Source organism: Euprymna scolopes, chromosome 29 (assembly GCF_053919585.1).
Source record: "Euprymna scolopes isolate OS-2025 chromosome 29, ASM5391958v1, whole genome shotgun sequence".
Lineage (NCBI taxonomy): Eukaryota > Metazoa > Mollusca > Cephalopoda > Sepiida > Sepiolidae > Euprymna > Euprymna scolopes.
Window position 1 is genome coordinate 17778082 of NC_136510.1, and position 21346 is coordinate 17799427.

The 21346-nt window shown below is 33.4% G+C and overlaps 1 protein-coding gene across 3 annotated transcripts in view; it reads right to left on the minus strand.

Moving 5' to 3' along the window:
- Positions 1 to 2869: 2869 nt before the first annotated feature.
- LOC145252517 (ADP-ribosylation factor 6) overlaps positions 2870 to 21346 on the minus strand; it is a 247197-nt gene continuing 228720 nt past the window's right edge. For all 3 annotated transcript variants that reach the window (XM_080112065.1, XM_080112064.1, XM_080112066.1), the window contains 3 exons: positions 9872 to 9975; positions 8284 to 8482; positions 2870 to 5960 (listed from right to left, as the gene is read on the minus strand). In XM_080112065.1, coding sequence (XP_079968191.1) covers positions 5818 to 5960; positions 8284 to 8482; positions 9872 to 9975 — 446 coding nt within the window. In that variant the 3' untranslated portion in view covers positions 2870 to 5817. The remainder of the gene's footprint in view (positions 5961 to 8283; positions 8483 to 9871; positions 9976 to 21346) is intronic.

Genomic DNA, 21346 nt, shown 5'->3' on the forward strand with positions numbered 1-21346 from the left:
TTGTCTGTGTGCACGTAGAATGCTCCATCAAACTACTGTCAATTTTTGATCTTGAAACTTCATATATAGGCAAACTTGTGGAACAAATTCGATTTGGTCTTTAGCCGGTAATAATAGCTGTTGAGGGATCAAAATTGGAACTTGGCAAGTGGGAGTCAGCTTAAAGTGCAAATGTATATTTGCATTTGAAAATATACATTTGCACAATTAACTGCGTTAATTTTTAACGCTTTGATATCCATCTGTCCTTTTCGCCAGCCCAATTTGATTCCTCAGTTATAAAAGTTTGGAGCGCACTTGGTCACTCACATCTATCGGCATTCTGAAATCGACAAATCCATCTCCAAACTGCGCTGACATCAATTACACTGGCTTCATAAACGTTCAACATACACCAGTGAATGTTCATTGGTTCAATTTTTTTCTGTATGGAAGAATTCAATGATGCGTCTCTGCTTCTGATACACATCTATGACAGGGGTTGTTTTTTTTTTGTTTTTTTGTTTTTTTAAAAAGAGTCTCACACAGTCATTATCTGCAACAGAGAAATTAAACTTTCAGATTATAACATGACAATGCAATTTGCAATCCTCTCTGATCCATTCGGGCTGAAAAAAAAAAAAAATATATATATTATATATATATATATATATATGAGGCACTATTTTTGGAACGTCCCTCGTACAATTAGGGTAAAATCGACATTGAGTAAATTCCTCAAATTCGCCAGTCTTGACATTGCAAACTATCCCTCTCACTATTGCAGGAAAGGTGTTTAACAGCTATGTTGGGTCGTGATACCACGTGGAGGTAAGTGCTGAGCTCTCTTCCACCTTGTCAGTCTTTAGCGTAATGACAGCAATGACCAATGTCAGGTCTGATAAGACTTAACATATCAGTTTCGATACCCGTTTTACGAGGCTGCATATATCAACACTTGATGAACTCTTAATGATGCATCGGCTGCATTTGTTTGTAGAACAGGAAATAAAATCTCTCTTTATTTAATCATTATTTCCATGGAAGGTGTGTGATTAAGTTCCAATTTTCGATTCTTCCTGGTAAGACATTTACAGCAAGAACTCGTCTTACTACCACAACAGAAAGGCTTCCTTTTCTTCATTTGTGCTCCTAGTGTTAGGCAAAATTTTCATGGACAGCTACACCTACAGAAATTATTTGGCTTTCCACCTGTGGAACCCATTACCACGTGACTGCTTCCCTACTGATAGTTCTAGAATGCAATGTTGACTAAATTCTTGTCATAAACCAGCCCATAAGTAATCAAATACAGTCCACATATGGGTCAATGTTAATACTTTTGGTTAATATCATTTTGTCTTATTAACTCTTATCAAGGTCAAAAGCCACTCAAGCATAAGTGGTAACGCAATAGTTGTAAAAAACAAAAAGAAAAAAAGGATACCACCAATCAAACAGGGAAAACTATTGTGCATCCCTCTGGTGGGAGAGATATGTAGTCGAGTAAACTTTGAGGCAAGAACCAATAGTCTCGACCGAATTATTCCATAACAACTGCAATTAACTTTGTGCGTGGAAAACCACATTAAATTTTCATCAAAGAGTGGTTTCCTTTCAAGAGTTTCCCCATATTTGGAACACATTGCCACAGAAATGCTTCTCACCAGACTATAAAATTGTTGTCTTCAAGTCCAATCTCAAATATTTGTCAAACCCTCTAACACAATCATCTTTAAAAAAATTCAAAAAGAAAAAAAAAAGAAAAAGTTGCATCCATTCCATTTGTTTGAAATCCTCTCATAATATTGTTCATCATTCAACAGGTAATCTCATTAACTCTTATCCTCAAGTGGCTTTCGGTCTTGATAATTGGTGACTTTAAATATCTTGACAGAGCACTCTTTGTTGCCAAGACAGAGTTCAAAATTTATTCAGAAATGTGTGTGTAGGGGGGAAGGGGAATGATCTTTTGTTCCTCACAGCAACTTCACAGAACAGACATTGTTAGTCTCTCTCTACTCCGTTGTTACTTCAATAGAAAGTGCCAGACCAAATTGCAATTCCTGGTTTCTTGTTGTAAGACATGCTAACCATTATGTGAAATTGGTTGAAAGTATTTAAACTATCAAATAGAAAATCGTTTAAACTGGCTTCTAACATCTTTAGCAAATACAGAGGCTCCTTCAGTTTTTGACAGACTATGGATACTCACCGCAAGGGGTGCCTGTGCGTGAAATTTTTATGGCAGGAGGTGCGCAATCCCCAACCACACCTCTCCTAAGTCGACATTGTTAAATACCAGTGGCAAGTGGAGTGTATGTTCAGGATGGCTGAAAACAAATGCCGACATAAGCGCCTAGAATTCCCAAATGGTCACCCATCTGGTACTAACCAGGCTCAACGTTGCTTAACTTCGGTGATCTGACAAGAACCAGTGTGCCAAAGCGATTATGCCGTATATCTTTAGCAAATACTTGTGTATTTAAAAGAATGCAAAGTTTTCAAAAAGGAGGGCAGAAATATTAGGTTTACTTTTTAGCAGCCTTGTATATCTCGCTTTCCTTATTTTTGTCTTTTAGTCCTCATGTTCCATAAGCAGAGTTTATGACAAAGGGAGAAGAGTTGCTGCTTTCTGGGTTGGAATCTACCAATCTTCATTGTCTTCAAATCCAATCTCAAATATTTGTCGAACTCTCTAAGTAATCAAGTTTTGTCCATTCATCGTTTTCAATTCTCTAATAATTATTGTACATCATCAAACTGATGATCTCATTATCGCTTATCCTTGAGTGATTCTTTGCCTTGATAAGTGGTGACCCAATAATAAAAAAAAAAGTTAAAAAAAATTTGAGTTTTGTTAGAAATTATTTGGAAACAAAACAAATAATTAAGTTTTTATTTTATTTATTTATTTATTTATTTTTTTTTTACATTAGAAAAGGAGGTCAGTTTTTTTTTTTTAAATTTTTTTTGTACGGATGTTCTAATTTGCAAAATGGCTGACAAAAAAAAAAAAAAAAAAAGGTTATATTTTTATTTTTTTTTGCAGCTGCCTCTCCGATCTCGAATGCACAGATTCTTTTGTGGGGTAGGGGGGTGGGGGAGAAAGGTTATCCTTCTTCAAAAGGAGAAACCATTTTTTTGTGTGTGTGGCCGGGTGGGGGTGGGGGGGATCGAGAGTCAAGGGTCTGATGCAGAGAAGAAAGGTTAAAAGGGGTTGGATACAAATATCAACTTCACTGCACCTCTCCCCACCCTCAACCATCACTTGCATCCGTAAAACAAATCTTTCAGGATGCACAGGAGATTTCCCTTTTTTTTTTTTTTTAAATCCATCTATCCTCGGAGAAATAAAAGGTTATTGTCAGTTGGAAAGGACAATCTCCAGGCAGAGGAGAACAGTGGGAGGAGGAGGAAGGGGAGGATGTTTTTTTTTTCTCTTTCTCTCTATTAAAAGCCACTTTTACCTTTACAGGTAGGGGGAGGTGAGGGGCAGCTGCCCCCCCCCCCCTACATTCTGAACAAAATTTGAGGTGACAAAACACGTTCCTTCCTTTTAATACCACGCAGCTTTCACATTTGGCAGAGACCTTTCTGTGGGATTTTGGATTTCTCTTAAAATTAGTTCACAAAAGAAAAAAAAAAATATACATGTATATACCGGGGTGATGGGATGGTGGAAGTGGGGATGACTCTAGCAGCAGCAGATAATAAGGAAGTGGGGAGGGGGGGATAAGCACTTTAAAAAAAGATCTGGAGAATTTGAAAAAAAAAAAAAAAAAAATGTCTCTTAGTGAACTGGGACATTTGGCAGGGGGTTGTTTTTATTATTTTCTTCTTCGATTGCTGAAAGCAACAGAGAAAATACTTCAAACCCAAAGATTCTTCATCCATTATAGCATTTAAAAAAACAAAAAGAAAAATTTATTCATTTTTTTTGGACAGTCAAGACTTGGGTGAGGGTGGGGTGCACAGGGCATTTTATTTTGTTGGAGTGGGAGAAATATACATTTATAAAATGATTACTGAGTAAGTGTCCCCCTCCTCTCCCCATTTAACAGCAGTTGACAAACAGTGCTCTCCCTACCCCCAAAATGAGGGAGATTAAAAAAAAAAAAAAAAAGAAAAATTTAAAATTAAAAAGATGAAAAAAAAAAAAAAAAAATTATCACATGAGAATAGCAGGAATCATCATCTCGGATTCAGAATTGAACTTCTGCTATAAAAATTGGAAGGGAAAAAAATTTTTAATTTTAATTTAAAATTATGTGCATGATGGGAAGGGGAGGGATTCCAGAAAGAAATAATTAAGGGATGGGTGGGGGTACACTGGCCTGTTGCTGCTGGACCAAAATGATAGAGCGCAGCAAATAAAGAGCTTCAGCAGATAAGCATGTGTGTGTGATTGTGTGTGCGTGCGCGCACACACACACAATCATATGCCAAGTATTATCTCCCTTTTGACTCAATCAGAGGCAAGAAGAAAAAAAAAAGTACAAGGTGGTTCGAGACATGCACGCATGTGAAAGCATGTCAAGTGTTGAACCACGTGTTAAATAGAGGTTTTTTTTTTGTTTTTTTTTGTCATCACCTAAAGTGAGAGGGATGAGAGTTGGAAGTTTTGTTTGTAGGCTCTTCCCTTCTCAGGATGGGGTTCTTTCAATTTTAAGGAGGAGGAGGGGATCACCAGCTGCCCTAAGAGATGCTTTTTTTTTTTTTTTTTTTCCTTCTTTTTTTATTTTGTACTGTTATCCCCCCACCCTCTAACAGAGGCCCGCAGGAATGCGGTCTTTCGCAAATGGTCCCATCTTGTTTTTTTGATGGAGTTATCGTAGATTTATTCAAATTCTGAACCCGGGTTACGGCAAAGGTGGGGATAAAAAACAAAAAAAACAAACAAAAAACAAAAACAAAACAAGACACACACACAAAAAAAAAAGAAGAACAAAACAAACAAACACACAAACAAAAACGGATACAATCACAACTACAAAGTGAGTGGGGATTTTTACATTAGCAGAAATTTACAAGGTTTTTTAAAATAAAAAATAAAAACGGCCATTTTTAAAAAGGGCAGAAAAATGTGCAAGAAATTAACAGTAGGGGTGGGGGAGTTTAAAACAACTTGTACTCTGGGTACGAGGAGGAGGGTAGCCCTGGGCAGGGAGAGAAAAAGAGGAAGAGAATGTCTGAAGCTGCCTGCATCCAGAATAATGCATGCAGATCCAAACATGGATTCTGCTTGAGAACATTTGCACGAAACTGGATTGCCAGCAACAGACGGAAAAAACAAGCGCGCGTGGGGGTGACGGGGAAGTGTGCTTGAAAAAAAAATATATATATATATATAGCCAGAACTTGTGGTTTATTTCGCCATATCAATTGGACACACACACAAACATATTTATATATATGTGCACACACACCCACACGCACTTACATACATATATATATATATATATATATATATATATATATATATATCTCAAACCAATTTGCTCAAATTAAAAGATTTTCTTTGTGGATTTATTCTTTTTTACTTATCTTTCATGTAAATTTTTTTTTTTTCTTCAATATTTTCCCTTATTATTTAAAAACTTTGGTCAGCGATATTTTTTTTTCTCCCCCAGTTTTTCAAATCGTCTTTTTTCTCTTTTTTTTTTTTTTTTTTTTTTTTAGAATTTTAAGTCCAAAAATTTAAATTTACATCATATTTTTTGTTTTTGTTGTTGTTGTTGTTGTTGTTGTTGTTGAAAAAAAAAAATTAAGAAAAAAAAAACACAAAATGTCGAGTCCATGAGTCAAAAACCGAGCGCATCACTTGTGGACGTTAAGTCAGGATTTGTAGTTGGAGGTCAACCAAGTGAGACCTTCGTAAAGTCCATCGCCTGACGTTGCACACGATGGTTGCACATACCAATTACGATCGTGAATTCGAGTAAGTCCTAATTTTTCCCGAATTTCATGTGGCTTCATTGCTAAAATGGAATAAAAAAAAAATCAATAAAATAAAAAAAATAAAAAATTTAAAAAATTAAAAATTCAAATATTTACAACAAAAAAATGGCTATGAAGAGAAATATTTTTTTATCATTTCTGCAATCTTAACCATTTAGATTTCAATAAGTTTAAAAAAAAAAAAAATCTTTAACATAGGAAAATCAGATCCCAAAACAACCAGCACCCTATCTTTACTTATATATGCAAGTCACTGTGTGTATCGAAGTTCGTTCCCTATGGACTCTAAAATGGCCAGGAAAATTTATTTTTAAATGACACAAATGTACTTCATATTTCTGTGAGCGTTCTTAGATAGGTTTTGTATCGGAATGCAAATTATCAAAAATATATAATCGAAAGAATCAGATTAAAGAAGGAACAGTCCACATTTTATCAAAGTTAACGCCCTTGACAGAGTACAAAATAGACTCCGTGGCTTGATGGGAGATGTCCTTTTCTCTACCCTGCAACCTCTTTCCCACAGAAGAGACGTAGCGAGCCTGTCATTGTTCTATCGTTATTTCCATGGCAGGTGCTCGTCTGAGCTCCATTCTCTGGTCCCCCCTCGCCAATCTTTTTCAAAAAAACACCCGACTAGCTGAAACCACTGTCAATAATTTTCCCCACTCCCTATCTGTGCCTAAATCAGAACGTAGATACCATGAACAAAGCTTCTTTCTTAGAACTGCACGCCTGTGGAACTCTGTTCCGCTTGCCTGTTTCCCTCCCGACTTCAACCTGGATGTCTTCAAGTCCAACACAAACAAATTCCTGATGAACTCCCCCGCCCCCAAGTAATGACACCTTACCACTTCTCTCCAATACTATTGCTACACTATCCCTTTGATTACTGTACACATAATAACCCTTATCCCTGAGTGGCCATTGGGCCTTGATAAGTGGTGAACTCCATGTAAAAAAAAACAAAAACAAAACAGCCTAACATAACAAATGCATTTGAGAAGTTTTAGCAGAAGGGCTCAGCATATAAACTCAAAAGTAAATTCTTTGGTAAGAGATAATAGGCATGTTCCAAATGAATGTTACAACTGAACCATGATACTTGACTTTTGCATTTTAAACTTAAATTCAAGCTATTATATAAAAAATAATTTTATAAAATCAACAGTAGGTTCTCTACAGTGCAATGTAGACTGCAATCTATTTTGAAGGACGCAGTCCCCTGTTAAACAGTCCCAAATAGTAGCCCTCTTACGTTCCAAGTGTCAATATGCCTGGTTTGGGGTGAAAAAGAGTGGGGGGGGGGGAATTTTTTTCTTCTAATGGTCTATCTTGCAATCACAGATGCAAAGTAAGAGAAAATTTGATACTCACACAGTATAACGACCATACTATTGTCCGACTGGTTTACAGAAAACGCAGGAACACTGAGCCATTAAAAAAGTTATGAAAGGGGTGGACTTTTGCTGCTTGTTTGGTTAGTGAAGAGTATTATGTCATGTCGAAGAAGCACAAGTGCTATGAGAGCACATTCTATTAAAGTACTTGTAAAACAGGCGGAAGTGACATTGTGGTGATGGGACAGAGATTAGAGCTTCGTCGATGGTGCAGGACTTAAATTTGAGATGTTTTTATTGAACCCTGTCTAACAGAAGCACCAGCCCAGACGTAGTGACAATACTCCATGTATGGGCAAATTGGGGCTTTGTAAAGATATAGGATACTCTCTGGTGTGAGTAATTTTCTAGCACAGTACAGGGAGCCTACCTTTTTTTGCAACAGTCTTCTATAATAATCCCCTGGCACTGGTATAAAACAAAAAAAATCATCTGAATTGTTTAATTGTAAAATGGATATGTTGAAGAATTAGAAAAACGATATTCTACAGTATCCCAACCCATAGTAAAAAAAAGTAAAAGGAAAAAAAAAAAGGAAACATAAAAGAGTTAATGTAAGAAAATATGTAAAAGATAAAAGAAAAGGTAAAAGAAAACAAAAAAGGTAAAAAGAAAAGGTAAAAAGAAAAAAAGAAAAAAAGGTAAAAAGAAAAAAAGAAAAAAGGTAAAAAAAAAGAAAAAAAGGTAAAAAAAAAAAAAAGGTAAAAAAAAAGGAAAAAGGTAAAAAAAAAGGAAAAAAGGTAAAAAAAAAAGGAAAAAAGGTAAAAAAAAAGGAAAAAAGGTAAAAAAAAGAAAAAAGGAAAGGTAAAAAAAAAGAAAAGGTAAAAGAAAAAAGTAATAAAAAAAAACTTTAAAAAAAAAAAAATCATTTGACTCTGAAATGGTAAGAATGTCAAAGTAACAATGGACCATCTTTCGCACGTATGTGGTCAGCTGGGCTTACCTTCTGGAAGATCTTGCTTATTTGCAAAAATCAGAATAATTGCATCTCTCATCTCTCGGTCATTAATAATTCGGTGAAGTTCCTGCTTGGCCTCATCAATTCGATCTCGATCTGCACAATCCACCACAAAAATCAGGCCTTGTGTCCCAGTGTAATAATGGCGCCATAATGGACGAATTTTATCTTGACCACCAACATCCTGGAAGCAAACAAAAAATACATTATGATGAGTTTTTTTTTATAAAAAAAATTGCAGGTTTATTTTTCTTTTCTTTTTTTTTTTTGTTAATGCCAATTCTCACTAATAAAAGAAGACAAATAAAGAAACATCTGTTGTACTTATGAAAAAGTAAAAAATGTCATATTCCAGAAATCATGTAAATTGACCAAATAGTTTTATTTTTATAAAGAAATTCATTAATTCATGAGAATTTGTAGGCATTACAACATAAATCTTGCAAGTTTGAATTATTGAGTTATCTCCCTTAATTTTATTTTTTAAAGATCGTTTTAAAAATGGCAGACAAGATAACCGCTCTTTTGTTATTCATAAAATTTGATTTTCTTGTTTAAAAATAAAACTACTCGATCAATTTAGGTGATTTTCGGAATATATTTTCGTTTTGTTACGGGTACATACATCATACAGATTTTTCTTTACTTTCATTTTTTTTTTAATATGGAGTAATTCTGGGCAGGAAACAATTTTTTTTTTATGGAAGTTACTCTAGATAAGCCATTGAGCCACTAGATATATTGAGCTAAAAAAATTAGTTGACATGAAGAGAGTTTCACAAGCCTGAAACTCTTGAAAAAAAACTTTATAGAAATTTGTGATTGTTTCTTGGGAAAAAGGTAATTTTGTATATATATTAATGAAGCATGTGTAAAATCTTTTTCCTGAGGAAGGTAAAAAAAATCATGACTTAAAAATACAGATTCAATTTAAATTTTGGCAGTTTTTATTATTAAAATAAGTTTTATGTTAAAAAGTCATTTATTAGGGTAAAAGAATACATTCTAAAACAAATTTTAAAAAATGGATTTTACAAAATAATTTTTAAACTGTTTAATTTTTCTTTTGAAAAGGTGTTCAAATTAATTTTTCTTTTGAAAAGGTGTTCAAATTAATTTTACTTCTGAAAAGGTGTTCAAATTAATTTTACTTCTGAAAAGGTGTTCAAATTAATTTTTCTTTTGAAAAGGTGTTCAAATTAATTTTTCTTTTGAAAAGGTGTTCAAATTAATTTTACTTCTGAAAAGGCGTTCAAATTAATTCTTCTTTTGAAAAGGCGTTCAAATTAATTCTTCTTTTGAGAAGGCGTTCAAATTAATTCTTCTGAGAAGGCGTTCAAATTAATTCTTCTGAGAAGGCGTTCAAATTAGTTTTTCTTTTGAAAAGGCGTTCAAATTCTTTTAAAAAGGCGTTCAAATTAATTCTTTCGAAAAGGTATTCAAATTAATTCTTTTGAAAAGGTGTTCAAACTAATTCTTCTTTTGAAAAAATGTTAAAAATTGAAAGAAAAAAAAAAATCAATGTTTATTATTTATCATTTTTTGCTTCCAAGACAATCGGCCGTATACTCACCCAAACACTAAATTTGACATTCTTATACGTTACTGTTTCAACATTGAAACCTACAGTTGGTATCGTCGTCACAGATTGTCCCAATTTCAATTTGTATAACACGGCTTAAAAAGTAGAGTTAAGGAAAAAACAAAAAAACAAACAAAAAAAAAAAACAATGAATTAGAACGGGTTTTATATTGATACATTTACAGAATTCCAAGATCAGTTAAAAAATAGCTTTTCATGCATCTCCTTTTTTAAGCATTTTATTTGAAACTTGAATCAGCACATGGAATTTCTCCCAACAAAGCTTTTTTGCAAGAACTTTTCTCGTCTGTGGGAGAGGTTACCACAAGACTGCTTTCCTGTAAATTAAAACATGGTCATTTTTAAATCTCATGTAAACAGATTTCTGTCATGAACTTTCAAGAAGTATTTGAATTTGGTCCATTCCATTAATGTTTTCTAATCCTCTCGTAATATTTATCTCATAAACCTTTATACTTGAGTGGTTTTTGGCATTGACAAAAAGTGATCCATTGGTAAAACAAAGAAAAAAAAAAAAATAAATAAAAAAGAACCCAAGGCCATAAACAGAAACAAAAATAATAAAAAAACATAAAGCTAAAATAGGCAAACATTTATATATATATATATATATATATATATATATATATATATAAAATTTTATGTCATTTCTTAAAGAAAACAATTTTTATATTTTAAATTGTGATTTGCAAATTTGAAATCGTAAAGAAAAAAAGTTTAGTGACATCTGAAAAAAAAAAAAAAGAAAAAAAGAAAAAAGAAAAAAAGAAAAAAAGAAAAAAGAAAAAAAAAGAAAAAAAAGGAAAAAAAGGAAAAAGTTTTTGTCATTATTTCAGATGGGTGAGGAGTGGGGCAGGCAATTGAAGCTGACGATGACGACCAATCGTCAAGTGCACTTGAAGAAATAATTAGCTGTTTTCAGACTAGAACTGCCGACTTCTGATGGGCTTTGTCATGGCTTATTTTTATGACCAGGAAATAAACTTAAAATCACACCCAAATCTCAACACAAATGAAGAAAAAGTTAAATTTTGAAAACTACATGTGTCATTGTTTTCAATTAATTGTAACAAGCAGTCTGTTTTTTTAAAATGAATATTTATCACTTTATTTATGAAACAGTTATTTTATGTTGCTTTCAGTAAATGTTATTGAATAAGAATCATTTCAATTTAAAATTTAGTCAATATTATGGATGCATTGTATAGTTGGAGTGTGTGTGTGTATGTATATATATATATATATATGCAATGCCTTCAATAAGTTTCCAGACTTTTTTCATAAAGCTACTTTTATTGATAGTACATACATGAAACTCTGTCCCCTTTGAAGTAATCTCTTCCGGCTGCAATGCACTTGTTGTACCGTTCTAACAACGTCTGGAAAGCCCCATGAAAGTCCTCTTGTGTGAGCGTGTCGATGATCCTCATCACATCCTATCTCATCTCCTCAATTGTCTCATAACGACAACCGCTAAGGTTTTTCTTGAACTTAGGAAATAACCAAAAGTCACAGTGAGCAACGTCTGGACTTTAGGGAGGCTGAGGAACTGTTTTGATGTCCATCTTTATCAAATAGTCTGTGAAACAGACGAAGTTGTGGACTGAGACAAACTTTGCACAAATCTTTCACATGAATAATTGTGCGTACAGTTCTCACACTGACATCAAACTGTGCACTTATTGTCTATATAGACACATGAATAACGGTCCTTATCTATTAAATTCTTTATTTGGCCAATCAACTCCACTGTTCTGACTTCCTTACTCCTCCCACATCTCTCACAGACTCCCTACCTTCCTTGAATCTCTTATACCACTCAAAAACTGATGCTCAATTCATGCTAGATGGTTCAAAAGCAGTCTGAAGCATTACATATGTTTCTGTGGCATTTTTTTTTTTTTTTCAAATTTAAAGCAGAATTTTATTGCATCGTGTTCTTCTAAAGTGTCCTTATGTCCAGATTGCATTTTTGAAATTCATCAGCTGTGACAATCAGGCTTTAGTAAGGTGTATTCCAATTCCTGCTGTAGCTGTTCATTTAAACCTGAAATCATAAAGATGGGTCAGTCATTACATAGATATAGCGATGACATAATGGATTTACAAGAGTCTATGACAATTTTAAAATGCCTGTACAAAAAAAGTCTGGAAACTTATTGAAGGCAACTCGTATTTATTACAAAGTCTCTATAATTGTCTAGTAATTTTCACTGTGTTTATCAACAATTTGTTGTGGGTGTATATAAGTAGCAATACACATGGACGATAAAACGCTTTGGATAATCACAGATTTCAAGGGGGTTCTGCTAAAATAATCATATTTTCAAACCAAAGCAATTGAAGTCCTCAAAATACCGTTTTGTTCGGAAATGAATATACTTTCAAATAGATTGATAAATAATAATGTACATTATATATACAGTAAGAGTTTTAAGCAAATAAAATGATACAAATGTTAACATCATAAAACAGCATTTCCGGTAAGATTTTGTAAAGCCCCTTCCTATTTTTAAATGCTTGTATCACGTTTGTATTAAGAATTTTGTCATGAAATTTCAGAACTAATCCAGAAGAGACGTCACTTAATAGTTTGAGGTGCCCCAAAAAAAAAAAAAAAAAAAGACTTCAACATGACGAGTATTGAAAATTTTGAAATTTTCTTTGGACACCCACAAGAAAATAAATCAATCTTTTTACTGTTTTTATCCATTAAAAGCATAATTGTATGTTGTTTTCTCTTGTGGTAGCTAGCAATTTTAAATGATGATACCAGGAAAAAAAAAAAATTGTTTCTATTGATTTTCAATGAAAAACTGTTTTGTAGTATTTACATTAGTAGCATCATCATCAGCAACAATAGCACGGCTGTAAAGAACAGACGTTTTTTTTTTTCTTGCTGTTGAAAAAAAAAGAAAAAAAAAAAAGAAATTGAAAATATGAAGATAAAAAATGTTCTTACATGTTTAGTTAGAGTTATTTTGTTATCAGAATATTAATCAAACAGTATCTTGCTTTGAACAACAAAAAATGTTAAATGATTTTTTTTGGTTCACTTGTGAGTGGTACCCCAACCTCAAATATTTTTTAAAATTTTTTGTCTTTTTTATAATTTTTTCAGCAGATTATTATCGAATGGAAGCTACTAGATTAAAAAAATGCAAAAAATAAATAAATCAATATTTAAATATTTGTAGGGGTGCTCAGTTTCTAGTGAAATTAATAAATAAACCTTTTAAACTGGAGAAGTTTAACAATGAAATAATGTATTACTTGGTATAAAAAAGGACATAAAATGCAATTGAGTATAAAAATCAAATTTATTTAAAATTTGTAAACGATTTTTCAGCTGTAGCAATTTTTTTTTATATATAAATAAGTGGGCAAAAAAAAAGCCAATAATTATGAACCACTAACCATAAATATGAGTGTCAAACACCCTCTTTAAAAAAAACCCAAAAAAACTCCCTTAATCCTAACCCTAGATATGAGTGGCAGGTTTCCTACATCTTCTTTACCTCTAACAATAACGCTAAGTTGGAGTGACAAGCTCCCCACCAAACAAAATTCTTCTGTATGCTACATATAAGTATCTAAAAAAAATAAATGAATACTTCTTTAAAAATGCACATGATTTATCTCCCATAAAAATGAATTGATTAACTGTCCTAAAATGCTAGCATGACCTCAACATGGAGAATTATTTTACATTAAATTTATGTAAAACTAACCCCCATTCTACATTTTAAAATTGTTTTGTTTCTGTTAAGCCTTCAGTATGTCCACACAATTTCCCTTAGCCCAGTGTGGCAAGTTTTCCCATCCTCATATAATTGCACAAAGACACTCTTAAAACTACATATAATCATCTTAAAAAAACAGTAAATAGTTAATTGCCCTAAAATGCTGGAATGGCCCAAAATAAATCATTTTACATTAAATTCTAAAATAATTTTTGTTTATCTTTCATTAAAGTTTTTCAGGATGTTGACATGTAATTGCCTAAAAAGGTAGAATCATATTTTGGAGAGATGGTCAGATGGGGGGGGGGGGTAACGGAGGGTATTAATCTGCAATAACGCCAAAGAAATATTGCAATATATTCATTTTTAAATAGTCCTAGATTTCAATTACAATTCAACTTTGAGTTCTCTAACTTTTGTTTTAATGGATACATGGCATTTTAAAGAAATTGCAGCATATTTATGTGCATTTACTGCAGATTATTTGGAAACTATTAATTGGAGATTTTCAGTAGCATATTCTGATTCCTTGCACAAAAATACACTTGTATGGCAAATTCCATTGCTTAATCCTGTGTTTTAACAAAGATATAACATTTTTACTGAAAAGGTAGTGTAAAAAATGGGACAAAATGCATATCGTCTTAAAGAGGGAAAAATATCCAAACGTGCAAGGCACAAAAAGTCATAACTTCCTTATTTTTAATCAAATTTAAAAAAAATTTTCTTAGCTCATCAAGCTCTTTCTATGTAATGCCATTATTGAGATATTTTAAACCATTTCAATTTTTCATGTGCATTGCTAATTTAAGCGTTCATGTATGCGAGAGTCTTTAGTGTTGGCGATAGTCTAGTTCTCGAGTTGATGCATGTGTTTAACAGGACATATAACAAACATGCACAATACAAAGGAACGGAATACGTGGAGTTTTACATCTGGCCAATAGGGAAACTCCATCTATGGGTCTTGTTTTGACAGATCTTGGAAGCTGCAAATGCCAATTCATCCCAAGGAAATGACTAGAAGTCTTGGGTGTATTTTCAGCAACTTTTATTTCAGGTGTTTCCTCGTTGAAAAGTTGCTTGTCACTAAGTTTTTAACATTCTGACTATATCATATTCCAGACAGCCTTGCCAGCATACAGAAGCCACTGCCCCTGATTCGCTAGCTGACCCCCTCATTTGTTCAGCTCGACCATGTCTCACCAACTCTGACTCTCAACTGACTAAACTATGTGTATATAAAAAATTATCTTTCTTTCTAAATCACGCCATCAATACATGTATCACTACATGACCATCACCTGATGTCTGTCACATATTCATTTGTCATTATTTATCAACTAAAATTTTTCACGTGATCAGTTTATGTTAAAATTCCATAGTCTTCTTGCTATCCAAACATTTTTCTATTCGCAAGATTTTTCACATTCATCATCTCGTCTTTGATAACAATTATTAATGATTTTTTTTTTTTTTTTTTACATGGGGGTCACCACTTATCAAGGCCCAGGAGCCACTCGGGGATAAGGGTTATTGTGTGTACACTAATCAGTGGGATAGTATCGTAGTAATAGTTAGTATTGGGGATTTGATAGGTGTCATTACTTAAGGGTGCGGTTTATCAGGAATTTGTTTGTGTTGGACTTGAAGACATCCAAGTGAATTTTTTAGGTCACCCAGCGTTGCCCAGCATAACAGATGTAAACTTGAGAAAACCAAGAAAGCTTGAAATATGTCAAAATTATCTGAATAAGTAAAATCACACAACATCTGGTCAAAATATGATTAAATATATTTTAATTTGTCCAGATTTCGTATATATTATTATAGAATCGTGATTTGAAAAGTAAAATAAAAGTATTTGGGTGCCATCAGCTAGAATCGAAATCAAAACTGTAGTATTCAAAGCTGGTAACGTTATTACTGTATCAAGGCGACACGCATATAAACTGATTCAAAATTAAAATTCAAAATAAACTAAGATGAATGTACAAAATGTTTAACAATTTTCCAATTCTCACCCCTTAAAAACTATTTTAATTGGCTAAAGAACCATCAAAGAATCGTTCCATTTCAGATCAGGAGTAATGATCAATCCCAGGAGCTTGTCAAAACATGGAGCCTCCCCAAGATTAGATCCATTCATTTCAATTGATGCCAGATGGGGAGCAGAGCATTGATGATGTAAAGACAGAAGCTTGGTTTTAGATGCATTAAAAGTAACCAGCCACCTCTTTCTCCATTGTACCACATGCTCAGGATCAGAGGAGAGAGAATCAGAGAGAACTTGGTCGTTTACGGTCTTTGATGTACTGCCATAGATGGTAGTGTCATCAGGATAAATGTCTACGAATGATCTAAGAATGTGATTTGGAAGATCATTGATGTAGATTAGGAAGAGAGTTGGGCCCAGGATGGACCCCTGCATTAATACTGTGAGCTTCTAATTTCTGCCTATCATTCACTACTTATGAACCTATCAGAGAGAAATGATTTAATAATTGAGAAGACTATGCCATACACTTTGTCAAGAGCAACTGCCCAAGAAAAGAAGCCTCCGTCAAGAGATTCGCTAATCCTATGAGATATAATCTGTAGATCTAGCAGAACGGAAACCATGTTGTATGTCACTAAGAAGTTTATTTTTGCTGAGGTAATTGACTACTTCTCTATTTAACACAGATTCCAGCAACTTACTCATGACGCACAGGAGACTTATAGGTCTGTACTGAGAGGGAGATGATCAATCACCTGAATTCTTAAATACAGGGCATACTGACGAGATTTTCCAGGGTGTTGGGAAGCAATTCTCCTTAAGACAATGTTTAAACAGCTTTGTAAGTAAGCTTTTTTTAACACTATAATAGGAATGCCGTCAGGGCCAGTTGCTTTACTGGAATCAAGGTTTTTGATTAGCTTGGCAACATCACACACATATTTGTATGTCGCATAGAGTGTTTTCTGATAGCGGAGGAAATACTGGGGGTTGGCGGCCTTGGTCACACAGGGTAGAATTAGTTGCAAAGTTTTTGGCAAAGAGTTTGACTTTGTCTAATGCTGATGAGATTACCTCAGGTCCATTGATGATGGTTGGGATAGAGCACACTCTTCTGTTCAGGATCCTGTTTGTTATTTGCCAAAACTGGTGTGAACCAAGCCACTGCTTAGCTACTTTGGACTTGACGGACTGAGTATATAACTCTCTTGCATTCTTTATTACTTTTTTACAGTGGTTACTGGCAGTCCTGGAAGCGGCATTAGTCTCAGTACATCTATTATGTTGGAAGCAATGGAAACAGTGATTTCTGTGTGCAATGGCAGCAGCACATTCTGGAGAGAACCACGGCTGGCTGTTAGGTTTTTGCTGGAATTGTTTTGAGGGAATGAAACGGTTTATACCTACAACCATTCCATCAGGTCTGATACTATAGAGGACACATCCTTTTTAAACATGGAACGCAGAAGTAGATCTGATATAAATATACGGAAGCTATCCTAGTCAGCTAAAGTGCTTCAATATACTGTACAATGGAGAGGTACGTCTGAGGACTTATAACATTTCATTTTTATCTTAACTGATACAACTAAGTGGTTGGAAGATCCCAGTGGAGACAGAATAAAAGATGAACATAGCTCAGGGCAAGTTGTGAGAAAAAGGTCTAGGAGACTTGCATACTGACCGTCAGTGTTGGGCATACAAGTGGGTTCATGAAAAATCTGAGTGAGGTCATAAGCAATGGAGAAATCATGACAGAACCTCCCCTCATCATTTATCTTGTTTGAGTGGGTTAACATTCTACATTGTGAACATTGAAGTCTTCACAGACGTGAATGTTAGCCGAAGGATGAGCAGACAGGATGTGGTCAATTTTCTCCTATATGCTTTTAAAGATAGTAACTCCACCGTTGTTCTTTCGCCTTCCACGATTCTAGTTCAACTGAACTATGATATCCGTACATTATGCCGAATCCTATTTTCCATTCTCTGCTGCCACTCAATCTGTTTTCATTTACCTCCTCTTCCAAACATCCGATTCAAGATAGCAGATCTTACACTTGCAAAGAGCTCAAGACTCTTTCGGAGAGAGTCTTATCATAATAAAAAAAAATATTTAAAGATAAATCACATGGAAAATTAGTTTATGGAATAGTGGATAAGCAATTGAGCATACTAATAGAAATCAGGACGCAAACACATCATTAAAGCTGGAGCAAGATATTTCAGTCAATTGGTCTTTTATAATATGTTTATGTCCTTATTTCTACCAGCATATTGTCTTGCATAGCCACTATTCCATGAATTAATTTTCCATTTTGCTAAAATCTCTTTCTCTCTTATATATATATATATATATATATATATATACACACACATAATATATAGTAAGCTCTACCTACGTATTGAGCACTTTTGAAGTAAATACTTAAAGTTTACGCATAAATCTATACTTTCGTATATAAATTTATGTGAGTAAATTAAGTTGTTATACATTATATATATATATATATATATATATATATATTAATAAATTAAGTTACTAAATACTAGAAGACTGAAACATACTCATGACTGCAGCAACAAATTACTGCTTGTTTAAAAACAAATTGAAAATGTAACTTGCTCTACTTCCGTAATGAGCACTCCTGTATTAACCTCATGATATTTTATTGGTTACCCTACTTTTGAAAAATAGCAACCTCAAATTATATATATATTCATATTCAGGCAGACATTATTAAGTACAATGTAGGTACTTTGCTTTATAATTCTTTCTTTCATTTTTTTGATTTTCCGATAATCTTTTTTATATCAAAATCAAAAATATTAACGAAAGTTTCATAGATATCGCAAGCGCTTTTGATTCGACGACGAATCATCTTCTGGTGGAATTCACGGACTTGATGAGGTGAAAGTGAAAAGTAAAAAAACACAATAAATTGTATCGTGTGACGAGAGGTTAAAAGTATATAAAAAGTCGATTAAAAGTAGGTAAAAAACCCAAGTCGATTAAAATTCTGAATTTTAAAATCAACGTGTTGACGGGCCAATATTAGCAAAACGTGCTGTTTACGAGCTATGCCAGATATTTTAATACGTTGTTGCTTTTCTCGAATGTGATGTTATAATAGTTAATGTAAAATGCTTTAAGAATTTAAGTTTTTAAAATTGTTTTCGTGTTGTACAATTTTTGCATTATCAAAAAATTGCTACCTAAAGAATTTAATAAAATATACTTAAAAACACTTTAACAAGAGTTAAAAAAAACATTCATTTTTCAGAAAGGAAACACGTGTGTATATGAAATGGTCTCTACCAAACTACTCTTTGAATTTTTAGTCAAATTTTTTTTTTTTTTTTCCAAGTCCGTTTCTATAATAGACTTAAAATTTGATATATGGGGTATTTGGATCTATGGAACAAAATTCAATTTGCATATTTATTTATTTATTTATTTATAGACTGTTATCTTCATCTTTACAGTTGTTTTTACGTTTCGACCAACTATTCCTCTGGCCTTCATGGCCCATGGCACAGTGGATAGAGATGTTGAATCTTTACAGTTCCAGGTGAGCATTGCCTGAAGATAGCGCTTTCAATCCTACCCAAAGTCAGCTAGAGGATTAGTTGTCCAAAAATTGTGGTGAAACATCAACTATGGAAGGCAGTAATTACTAGGGCCATGACAACAGCATATTCTTTTCATTGTTTTGACTTTCAAGTATATATTCGACACAGACACAATCAACTAAGAACCTCATCACTCTACATAACATATAAGATATCAATGGATATATACCTGAGAATCAAAACAAGGAAAAGAATATGCTGTTGTCATAGCCCCAGTAATTACTGAGGATACTGTAAAGAGACTCAGCATTCCTACCCTGTCGGGGTTAACCACATGATGAAGGCCAGAGGAATAGTTGGCTGAAATGTCGTAAAAACAACAGTCTGCAAATAAATAAATATACAAATTACTCATCCCAATAATAAAGTAAATTCGATTTAGTTTTGAACTGGAAAAGTAATTGCTAATAGGGGCAAAATTGGAACTTGTCATGTGTAAGTCAACTTAATTTATGGTCCTGGATATGACCTTAAACTATATCCGATGGTGAGGCCCCAGTTTGCGGGTTTTGGGGAGTGTGGAGTCACCCCTTAATTACCATTGCTCCCAGGTCCACTCTGACCTGGAGTGGTAGTACCTGTTAGGGTCCCAACTATGGGTTAAATAGAAACGGACTTGAAAAAAGCAAACAAAAAAAATATATATATATATTCTATTAAAAACTTTTTCTTTAAAATCACTGGATTCGGCATTAAATAACCTGAAAAGGGTTGGTATGCCATAAAACAAAAACCAACCAATAAACTTAATTTATACCAAATATACATTTAACTGTGTTAATTTTTAACATTTTGATATCCATTTGTTCTTAGCTCAGATGGTAGCGAATACCACTAGAGAGCTAAATGTTTTGGTTTCAATCCTAGCTGATGGCACTCAAATCATATTTTTTTCTTTTTAAACCTTTAAAATCACTACTATATATTGGATACAATACAATAATCAATAGAGAATTGGCTTTATAATAATAAATACAAAATACTCATGAACTGAAATATCATATTTAAGCATATCTTATGACCAAGCAACACCAGGTGGCTTACTAGTGTATAAATATAAATGACGAAGATAATGAATTAAAGAAAATATATTTTTCATTGACGTCTTAAGAAATGTCTTAGGAAAAAAGAAAAAAAAACAAAACAAAAAGCAACCATAAAAAAGAAAAAAAAAAACCCTGAGAGGTTGTCTTCACATAAACTTATTGTTCACATCTGACAATAAAAGGAAGATAAGAATATGAAGGAGAAATTTCCTTCCCATATCACCACCACCAACCCTTCAAAAGCTAGGAAAAAGGATAGGCAGTAAAAAAAAAAAAAAAAAAAAAAAAAAATTTTTTTTTTTTTTTTTTTTTACAAACTTAAAAACGTCATTGAATAAAAACTAAGTCAAACAAGACAGCTAGAGAGACAATGACCGCAACAGAATTTTATATTTGGTTTCGTCTCTCTTGTGCCTTTCAACTGGAGGTAGGTAGTTCGACCATAGTCAAGGGCGTCCGTTTTACTTTTTACTACACCAATGTTTATTTACACTTAGAGATAGGGCAACAATCCTTTCCCTGGATTACTCCACTTACCTTTGACCCAAGCAAAGAGGCATCAAGTATCATTTTCGGAGTTTTGGAACAACTCGAGAAAGGATTGAACCTGGCTCCCTCAGCTCCTTAAGAGCCACTAACCATTATAGCAAAACGAATCCTAATTTTAATTACAAAAGAAACAGAGGTAAGTTTTGCGAAATGTTCAAGATGGTTTGTATCCTATGCATGTAGGTGCCGCCAAGCTTGGATTTAAGGTTTTTAGCATGTGTTCTGAATTTGGGATAAATAATTGGCATTAATGCAGAAGAAATGGAGGTTTTTTTTTTGGTTTTTTTTTAAATAAACCTGAACTCCCAAACACTGTGTCATATCCTACCTGCAATAGTTTATTCATGAACAAACAGAACTACAACTTTATATCATCTGTACATTCCACCCATACAAAACAGCAATTCTCCACTCTTTAACAGAAAGATCATTTATGAATTATGAGAACTAAGAAAAGAAAAAAAAAGAAAAAAAA